This window comes from Bidens hawaiensis, unplaced genomic scaffold (genome assembly GCF_021521415.1).
Source record: "Bidens hawaiensis isolate Kalapana, Puna unplaced genomic scaffold, B.hawaiensis_p1.1 tig00049087_1, whole genome shotgun sequence".
In the NCBI taxonomy this organism is placed as follows: domain Eukaryota; kingdom Viridiplantae; phylum Streptophyta; class Magnoliopsida; order Asterales; family Asteraceae; genus Bidens; species Bidens hawaiensis.
The window spans coordinates 10,223-21,379 of NW_027498783.1; the positions used below are offsets into that span (position 1 = coordinate 10,223).

Sequence of the window (11,157 nt, forward strand, 5' to 3'; positions counted from 1 at the left end):
CACCCCATACTTTAGAAAAATGAAATTACACATTATGAATTACTCATTCTTTACATCATTACCTAATTAATCAGTAGTGATGTTCAACAACAGTTGAAACCGATCAAACTGCTCAAATCGAAAAAAGTAGGTTGATTTGACTAGTTTTATATCTAAATGATCCGGTTCACCGGTTCAGTTTTTGGGAGTGGACAGACCGGTTCGATTTGAAACTTGAAAAGGTTATGTAACCTAGCGAGATGTTTAACCTTTTTTATTATTATTATTTTTAACTATATGTGGTTATGTATATGTATAATAATAGTGAATCATTTTATCATTTTAGAAAAGTTTAAGACAAGCTAATGATTTGAAAAGATTAATGATAGCACCTACTAAAACCGTTAAACCATCAAATATGTAAAACCGGCCGGTCCAACAAAGTCACCCAACCTGATCTATTTAGTTTGTCTTCTTCTTAACCTGTAGTTAGCGATTCAGTCCAAACTTTTCACTTTCCAAAAAAATCGTCGATATCCCCACCCGTACCTTGTTAATTGGTATGTAATGCCCAAAGCACTTAAATAAGAATGAAACATCTTTCTACTCTAGAAGATATCAAAAGAAACCAATCTATGAAATTGCATGTATACATAGAAACTAGTATTTAATTGTTTTAATATTGATTTCTTTTTGTTTCATTTCTCTAAGCATGATCTAATCTTCCCTAACATTGGGGGCAAAAAAAACCCTTAAAATATTGGTAAATATGGTACACTTATAAGTGTAAAAAAATTTAAACGTTTGTTGAGGAAGATGAATGAACCGCCTTGATTTGTTGCCTACCCATAAGCCAAAGAAGAGTCCTCCTTGCAAAAGATGGTGGATATGATGCTTCAAGTGGAAATGAATCCGACCATTGACAAATGTGAATTTGTTGTTGATCATCCTGCCACCTCCCAATACCCAATTCAGAATTCGCCCTTCGATTCGCCTTCGATTCATTCCAGTGTGCTGGAAAACGGAAAGAGAAAGACCCTCTTGTCGATGGCCCAACGGTGGCAGCCATTGTCGGAGTAGGCTTCTCTTTCTGCCCCCTAAGCCAAATGTTGGATACCGAAAAACCCTCCCTCTTGCTTTTCCCAATTGCACTATCACCGTCAGCGCTGCCAAAAACTTCAATTCCTTTAAAATCCCTCCTAGAATCGCCGCCACATTCCGACATTGCCGGGCGGTGACTTGAGGTGATTGGAAGAGTTGATTTCTTGCTAGCTTGTTTCTTTACCTGGGCCCTAATTGGTACTTGTAAAGATGAACTCTCATTCATCACATATTCAAAAGACCCCATTGAAAAACACCTCCTACCATCAATTGCTTGCTTCTCACCACTACCCTCACCATCATCACCACCACCACCACCTTCCACACTCTTGAACTTCCCAAGCTTAATAGTAACAACTTTCTCCTTGTCCTCATCTTCTTTCACCATCTCACCTTTATCAAACTCAAACTCCACATTACTCAAATGTGAACTCACTCTTTCAATAGATGAGCCATTTGGTTGATCAGAATTCACAATCTCTCTAGAAATCTCACCACTTCCAGATTCAAGCACAAGCACAATTGGTGAAAAGCAAGTGTTTGGAGTGAAATCAGAAAGCAAATTACTTCTACAAAGAGGACAAGTGGAGTGAGACAATAACCATGTATCAATACAATCCATATGAAATGCATGGCTACATTTTGGCAATAACCTAAGTTTATCTTCACCTTCAAACTCACACAAACACACAGCACAATCAAAGGGATCTTTCACACCAATAATTGACTTGTAACTGAAAACAGGCAGTGTGTCAATGAAGGACTGGTCAACACCTGAATCATGGAGATGAAAAAGTTGTTGTAACTGGCCTTGAAGTACACTCACATTATCAAACTCATCTGGATCTCTATTGATTGGCCTCATGAGGTATCTAACAAGAAGATGAAGCAACCCAGAAATGAAGAAGATGATGGCAAGAATTATGATGATGAGTAGAACACCTGGACTCACCTTATCATTTAGATTGAACCCATGTGATTTATGAGGTGGTGGTGGTGGGAGAATTGGTGGAGTGTAAAAGTAAGGTCTTTCATAGTTTGAAACAAAGATTTTGTGATCCATGTATTTTGCTAGGAAGGAATATGAATATTTTGAATCTTGGATGTAATTTTGTGGAAATTAAGTTAAGAGAACCTCATCTCTTAATTAATCACATAAACTAAAGAGCCCACAAAGGATTTTGATTTAATGGTTTCTGAGTTGTAAGTGTGTGTCAAAATAGAGCTCTACGTGTTGTGTGTGTGTGTGTGTGAGAGAGAGAGAGAGAGAGAGAGATGAAAATGGGAGTCTGTTAGGATTAAATCTGGAATCCAGTAAGCTAGATTTCAAAAATGGAGATCGAGGAAGGTAAGTGCATTTATTGATTTGAAAGCAATAAACTAAGGGCTTCTCTTTTAATGAAGACACATATGTTTTATTTCTTTTTTTTCCCCTAACAGCAACTGACATATGTTTTGTATTTTAATGATTTATATTTTAATGAAGAAAATACAAAACATACGTGGTGTTTACATTTGAATATTTGATTATTCTTAGTTCATTCATACTTTGGACAATTTGGAGGCATTATTATAATGTTAAGCACAAAGTTATAGTTAGTGTTGTAATGTTGTAATTTTAGTTTCATAAATTCATTTCAGATAATTAAATCTACTGAAGAGAGAAAAATCTTAATAAGCTTCATTACGAGTTAGGAGTTCTGAAGTATATGCTTGCTCAAGACTAAACCAAATAGGAAGTGCTTAGACCGCGAAAAACTATTCATATACAAAATTACATGTAAAGTCAGTCGATGCTTGGTTCCCGCCAATCGATTTACACCTATCAACTAATGCACTCCTCCATGGAATATTGTGCCGTGTCAACAGATTGATTTGATGGTTAATTGCTCCTCCTATATAAAAATGTTATTATTAGTTTTTTTTTTAGAATACTTTAATTTGAAAGTGATTTCACGATTAATAAAAGACATACTATTTGAACGTATTTCTTAGAATTCACATTTTAATAATTATATGAACAAATAATGACAGGAAACTGAGGTTGTTTCAAAAGCTCGTAGTTCGTGGCTCGCTCAATAAAAGTTCGATTAATAAAACTAGATAAAAGACTTGATTTAAAACGACCTAAGCCGAGCTGACTCATTTTTTGTAACTAATTCATGGCTCGTCACGTTGCCTCAATCTTAGGCTCATATAATTTTAAGATCGAGCTCAAGCCTAGCTGAAACTGTCTCATTTTATTTTGAGCTGAAACTCAAACCTATATCCTTGCTCGACTCATGAACCGTCTCAAGGAAAAAAATCAACTCAGCCACTCATTTGGGTTTATGATGTAGTAATTACTCACACGAATATATTAATCAAAATCAGATCTTGTTTTGTTAAATAAAAACCAACTTGATCAAAAATGTTTAAATGAACGAATTTTAAAAAACATTTACACGCCACAATTTTAAAATAAAACAATGGCACGAAGTTTAAATAATACTAGACAACAAGTTTTATAAGATGAAAATGGAGTTTCCGTTTTCATCAACTACAAAGCTTTTAAGTTGACTTTAAGATGGAAGCATCGCACATCTCTATGCACATTTAATACAACATTAACTATTGTAATTATCACACACTATTTTCTGTACATAAGTTTAAACATAATTATTTCTTAACAAATTTAATGTCTGAGACGGACTTAAAAGTTCAATAAAATGGGTAATACTTCTTTTATTTACTAAATTGTTACATAATATTTTTTTACATCAAAATTCCATCTTTATTTATAATTACAAAGATTCGAAACTAAAATCTCACATTTGTAAGATAAAACGCCATACTACTAAATCCAATAATTATAAGTAAATTGTCTTGTAAGTAACACATAAAATTAGATATTTTAAACTTTGAGAAATAACTTCTCATATAAATATTTTTTTTGAACGATCAACAAAAAACTTCATTAACTTTTCAAGCAAGGCGCTAGAAGCAACAAAAGTACAACCGACAAACTACGAAGCAACACCCAATCAAAAATTACAAGCAAGCTAGCACACTTACCCCAAGACCCCCATTACACCCGAAACGCACGCCAATCCTCCCAAGAGAGATCCCCTATCCGGTCTTTATTTTTTATTCAAAGGAAACCCAATACTTTTACCTCCTCCACCAAGTTCGAAAGATGAATCGGGGTCCCGAAATGAACTAGCCTATTCCTCCTCTTCCAAAGACACCAAGTGGCAACAAAGCAGATAGCTTGTAATATTTTTGCTTGATATATTTTTAAAATATTAAAAAAATATATCAAACAAAAGTTTTTATAAATTACTAGGTTAAAACTCGTGTATTAAATAAAAAAATAAGAAAGTAAAGAGAGATCAAATTTGTACAAATAATATATTTGAGGCAATACTTGCATATAATAAGTAATTTGCTTATTTAATAGTAGTTACAAAAGTAAAATGTTATGTACATAGCATTTAAATAATAAACTTTTAGGAATATGTGAAACAAATAAATCTTGATATTTGATTACCTTCTTAAAATCCTAGTCACATTCTTTGTAATAGTAGTTTCTATTCCTTGTATTTTTTATTTTATTTTTAACTCTTTTGGGTATCGCCTATGGTCAGGACAAAGAAGGGCATAGATTTATGGTCAAACTTTAGAGGTTAGAGACAGAAGTCAAACTGCCTAGGGGCAAAGTAGGTGATAAGAAAAACAAACTTTTGAAATTGGTGACATCTTTGGTATAAAAATAGTAAGAAAAAAATTAAGTCAAATTATAGGATACGCGATTGACAAAATTAATTTAAATAAATTCTTCATCACGAAAGAACACAATACACAGATGAAGGATGAGCAAAGGTATCGGGTGCCAGTACTCAAACAAGTATTTGATATCGGTATCAAGTTTAAAAAAAAAACTGAGATTAAGAAATTTGGGGTTAGCATCGGTATTTACCGAATTTTTGTCTATGGTAGTGACGAACCTTAAACATACACGTCGAGGGGGCATGACTCAATATGTATAAAAAAATCATAGACTAGAGGGGGGGCTCAAAATTTCGGTCAGAAACGGGTGAATTTATACAATGTATAAAAAATTTCAGCTGAAAAAGGATAAATTTACACCGCCGAGTGAAAAAAAGGAGGCCGGGCTCAAAATTTCGATCGAAAATGGGTAAATTTACATTATGTATAAAAATTTTCGGGCAAAGAGTGGATAAATTTACACTACCGAGCAAAAAACCGAGGGGCCGCGCTCAAAATTTCGGTCGAAAATGGTTAAATTTACACTATGTATAAAAATTTTCGGCTGAAAAATGATAAATTTACACTACCGAGCGAAAAAACGGAGGAGGCCGGGGCCACCCCTGGCCCAACTAAAACTACGCCCCTGGTCTATGGTACATGTACCTGATACGATCCTATTATATTAATAAGTTTATCTTTTATTTAGTTTCAAAATTATAATCAAATTATGTTTCCTTATTGTTTATTTTTTTTTTATTATTAAATCTTTATTTTTCTATATATTGTAATCTCGTTTAAGAAAAATAATAAGAATGAAATATTAATTTGGGTTTACTTTCTCTTCTTCTCTCGTGTTCTTGAGAGATTGACGGTTGTCTCGAATAAACCGTAACAATTGGTGCTTTCATTGAGCCTCAGCCTAGATCTCTTGTGGGAGCATCCACGATTACCTCCTGGATCTAATACCGACTTATGGATCTCTCAAGCCAAACGATATTTTCTCTTTTACGCGATCTATGGCGACGAGCGGTTTCCGTATGTTGTTGAATCATTCGTTGATGAACCATTCTGGTGGTTCAATGGTTGGCATCGAAGTTTAGACTTCATCACATAGGATATATTCACTACTCCAATGCCTAATCAATTCCGTATCGGTACCCTAGATAGCCATGATTCGATTGAACCCTCAACCCCAAAACTAGCACGGGAAAATTCAAGTGCCATGCAAGTTCAATTATCTAAACTTGAAAATATTATCACGCAACTTGGTGCGCAACTGGAGCAGGCTAACACCAACTTCCTTCCAACCTATGCTTCCTCCTCTTCAACCACACCACCATCTGCCCCGCTACCGCCGCCACCCCCGATTCCACCTCAACCACTTACATCAACTCAAACAATCACATCGGTGCCAAAAACCTTTGTTCACATCCCAACAGGTGGACTGAAGATCGTCAAGAAACTATCAAATATTGTCAATTTTATCATCATCAAAAGGGAAAGCACACCACCAACTACAACTTTTGTCTCGCCAACCAAAATTTTTTGCAAACCTCCGATGAGAAAAAAAACCCAACACATAATGCTTCCGCGAAGCTGTACCCTACCGCAAATACGAAGATTGGGTATAGCGCTGCAAGACTAGAATGGTGGACACCGTGGTGCTACGTTGAGACCACTCCACTTGTCATTGTACGACTAGAGTGGCGACTACCATGGCAACGACATTACGTCCTTGAGGACAAGAACGTTTTCAAGGGTCGGGAATTGATACGATCCTATTATATTAATAAGTTGTTTATTATTATTATTATTATTATTATTATTATTATTATTTAAGTTTATCTTTTATTAAGTTTCCTTATTATAATCAAATTATGTTTCCTTGTATATCTTTTTCTATTTTTATATCTGTGTTTTCCTATATATTGTAATCTCGTTTAAGAAAAAGAATAAGAAAGAATTATTATTTTTGGTCTACTTTTTCTTCTTCTCTCGTGTTCTTAGAAGATTAACGGTTGTTTCATATAAACTGTAACAGTACCAAACCGAGATTTTTCGATACCAGTGCTGATAACAGTTTTTTGGAAAATTCAGGATCCGAGTATTCGGGATTGGTATTGGTCAGTACCTCCCATCCCTAATATAAATTTACAAAAGTAAATAACATTTTGTTGTGTATTTAACCTTGCATGCTTAATCCAAGAAAACTATATTGTTTTGGCTAGTTTGTATCCAATTAAATCTTCATCATTTCAAATAAACAAATACTAACTAGCTAGTTTTCTTTTTAATTTCACTCTCTAGATTATAGTTACAAAATTGCGTTTTGCATTATAAATATGTCAAGAATCAAAATCAAAACTAAGAGTGTGGAAACCAAATTGTGGCAACCATTTTGTCATTTGAATTTTCAGCTTCTTTATCAATGCGGTTCATTTAGTATAATGGTTATTGTGAAGGTAGGGTACCAAACAACCACTATGACACAAGGATAAACCCTTCGCAGATGCAGATACCTTCCGTGGATAAATATATACCCTCCATGGAGGAGATGATATTAAAGCACAGATAACCATCTGCATGCAGAATACCTTTCACGTAGGAATATATACATCTCCCGTGGATGAAGCACTTAATACTTAACAACTCAATGAGTTCAGCGGAAGACATGTTGTGATAAAAGGCAAGACAACACGTCCCAAGGAAGGGAAAGACCAATCACAGGTCGGGATCCCTTTAACGCCCACAACTGCACAATGGACCAATAAGAAAAGGACAACGTTGTACCTGCCGACGACAGAGATTTCCGTACGCCATCTATCGGACCAATCAGAGACCATTATCATGCTCAACCATAAGAAATGGGGTGTCAATCGTGTCGGGTTGGTTGGTTGACGGGTTGATTGGTTTCGGGTTGGTGGGTTAGCTTGTTGTGATTCTTCAACCTTAACCCAACCCATATTTTTATTCGTGTTGTGTCGACCAATTTGAGTTCGTGTCGTGTTCGGGTTGTGTTTCAGGTCAACCCATGTTACGCTCATATACGAATATGAGTAATACTTATTCACTTTGTAGTAATTAATTACTATTATTCATATAAACTTATTAATAATTTGTGATAAATCTAATTGATTTTGTATATTTATCTCTCATCTTAATTAACAAACTTAGGTTCACATATTTTGCTCAAGATGAGAACAAATGAATGAAATAACTAGAGAATATAATTAGCACTAATAAAATTAAAATGTTAAAAGTAAAAAAGGTAGATAAAAGTAGTTTAAAAAAATAAGTTTTACTTTTAGAAGTTAACTGATATATAAAAATTTAAAAATCTATGCATTTAACTTTAAATTTAAAACTTCTTATATCTAAAATTAATATATTTAACTTATCTAAAATTGTTAAACAGGTTAACAGGTCAACCCACTTTTTAACGGGTCGGGTTGGGTTAACCTGTTTTTTAAACGTGTTGGGTTCGGGTTGATCTGTTTAAGAAAACGAGTCATGTCAGCCGACCCAAAACCTATATTTTTTTCATGTCGGGTTCGTGTCAGATTTCGTGTCACGTCAAGAATTTACGCCCCTAATAAGAATAGAAGTTTCCGTTGAGTGAGACAGCTGGCACAATCCTTCTCCTTCCCTTTGGATATAGATATGAGAAGAAAATTAACTCACGGTAAGGATCCACGATCTTAGTCTCTTCAAGAATTCATTCATCACTTACAATATTGATTCTCACGCCGGATGGTGGTTATGAGAAGACTCCTCTATTTCTCTTCTTGTAACGAACTCACGGTGTTCGGTGTTGCAGGATAGGACGACCGAAACTCATAACAGTTTAATATTGACTCACTATAGAATATTAAGCTACGCCCACCAGGGATTTGGTTAATATTAATCCTTAATCAGTCGAGGAATTACGTTAAGTCTACCCAGGGTTAACTTATTGTTGCTTTAGTTATGTGTTTGATACATGATTTAATTTACAATTTAAAAAACCCCAATCTCTAAGTAGTTTTTTCGTTGAATTTACTAACAAGACATAGTTCTCAAATCAGGGAATGTCATCAAATCACATGCAACATAAATATAGAAAGTCATAAAACATTTAAACATCACACATTGTCTTTAACATAAACATTAATAAACATTAAATTCTAGAGGGATGTCGGTCCTGATTCAAGATAGCCTATTGTCGCTCTTTGATCTAACATCATAAATGCACACGCAACCAACCTAATGAGCATACTAAAAGTTATGTATGCTGGGTGAATTCTAGTTAACTTCATAACATAACATAACATAACATAAAAACCAACTTTATATCGTAATGAAATATATGGTATATATCAAATGGTAACATCATAATATCTGTGACATAACACCATCTTGTAGTGTACATGTTTATCATATCATTAAATGACTATGTTGAAAATAAAACGAATGCAACTGTTTTACTACTTTCTTTGGACTCCTAGGTAGCGTTTGAGCCATTACGTACGATGTTTCCATAATACTTTAACTTGTATGATAACTTTTGTCACCCAATCCCTTTTCTTTATGGTCGATGATTGCCATTGGTTAATCAATGTAGTTTAGTCTATCATTCACCTCGATATCTTCTAACGGAACGTGGGCCATATCATCGACTACATACTTTCTCATATGTGACACATGATAGATTGGGTGGATTCCATTTAGTTCTTATGATTGTTCCAATTTTTAGCCACCTCACTTACTCATGCCATAATCTTAAATGATCCAATGAATCTCGTACTTATGTTTACCCACTTACGAAACCTGTTTTCTAACGAAATACTTTATAAATTACCTTATCCCCCACACTATTCAATCAATGTGCCACTTAGTGGCGTAAGATTTTTTTTTTTATCTACATTGAGATGCTTTCTTATGGGCTTTGATCAGATAGTACTTGTTTGAGTTAGATTTAACAGCTTTTAAATTTCCCAAGTCATTCTGACCAATTTCATACCAATAGACATGAGGTCCATAACACCTCCCATAGAGCATTCCGTATAGGGGCATTCCAATGCTCGGTTGAAAGTTGTAAGAAAATTCTGCCAACAGCAGATGCTGTTTGACAGTGATATGCAATGCCAATTTTAATCTTGTACACATTGCTGCATGAAATATTTTTCAAAACCTTAATCTGAACCGAGTATAACAGTCGGATACTATCACAAAAATACACAATGTCGAAATACTAACTCAATAATAAATGTCTCTCAACTAGCTTTTCAGAGGTAAAATTCTCATGTATCGGTTGGAAGTGACCACTTTTCGTTAAATGGTCCACAATTACCTAAATGATATCATATCCTTAGCTGTACGAGGTAGCTTAGTTATTATGTCAATGTTGATGTGTTCCCATTTTCGTTCAAGTTTTTTTAGTGGTTAAACTTTGTTATAGGACTTCTAAAGTTCCGTCTTGACCTAAAGACAAGTTAAACACTTGCTCGCATACTAAATAACCTCATGCTTCATACCACACCACCAATAATCCTTCTTTAGATCCTAGTATATTTGGTCTTCCCATGATGAATGGAAGAACGAGTCTTATGTGCCTCAGCCATTACTTTTTCCCTTTGTTTCCAATAATGAGGTACTCATATTTAGCCTGCATTATGTGTCTTAACACAATGAGAGTTCTCCATTAAACTCTCTTGTTGACCAACTATTCTTTCTTGTTTTACATTTTTGTCCCCTAAGACCTTTGACGGAGCCTTTCTGATATGTTCCATAACTTTCGATGTTAACACTAACTTGTAGGTTTTAACCTTATCGAGAACTTAACTGTCTTTTCGGTCTAATGCGTCAGCGACCACATTAATTCCTCTAGCACGTTCTTTTGGGCGGAAGCCCAATCAAACTATATCTCCTTACGGGTCAACTTAGTTACTAGCGAGGCTATTTTCGAAAAGTACTTATGGAGCCTCTAATAGTAGCCGGCTATTCCAAAAAACATAAGCTTTGTATTTATTTAATAAAAAACTAGGATACTACAAAATTATAACTTTATACATAAAAGGCTTGTTTACAAATACAAGCCTAATCAAACTCGTATAAATAAAGATCTGATTTGAACTTGATTAATTAGGCTAAGGGTTATGTAAAACTTGGAGCAACACCAACTTGAAGGACCCAAATGATTAATACGAAAAGTGTAAGGGTGGTACGGAAGATCTCAATGGGCGGTTCGGTGGAGATTCAAAGTTCAGGGACCAAGTTGAATAACTTGGTGTCATAATTATCTTTTATTTATTATTAAATAAATTAGAAGTCTAGTATGATTAAGTTTTC

The 11,157-nt window shown here is 34.6% G+C and overlaps 1 protein-coding gene across 1 annotated transcript; it reads right to left on the reverse strand.

Annotated features, from left to right (window-relative positions):
- Positions 1-537: 537 nt before the first annotated feature.
- Positions 538-2,143, reverse strand: LOC143597818 (RING-H2 finger protein ATL13-like). The gene has a single exon (XM_077076210.1). It carries the CDS (start codon positions 2,141-2,143, stop codon positions 776-778), a length of 1,368 nt encoding a protein of 455 aa, XP_076932325.1. The 3' UTR covers positions 538-775.
- Positions 2,144-11,157: the final 9,014 nt, after the last annotated feature.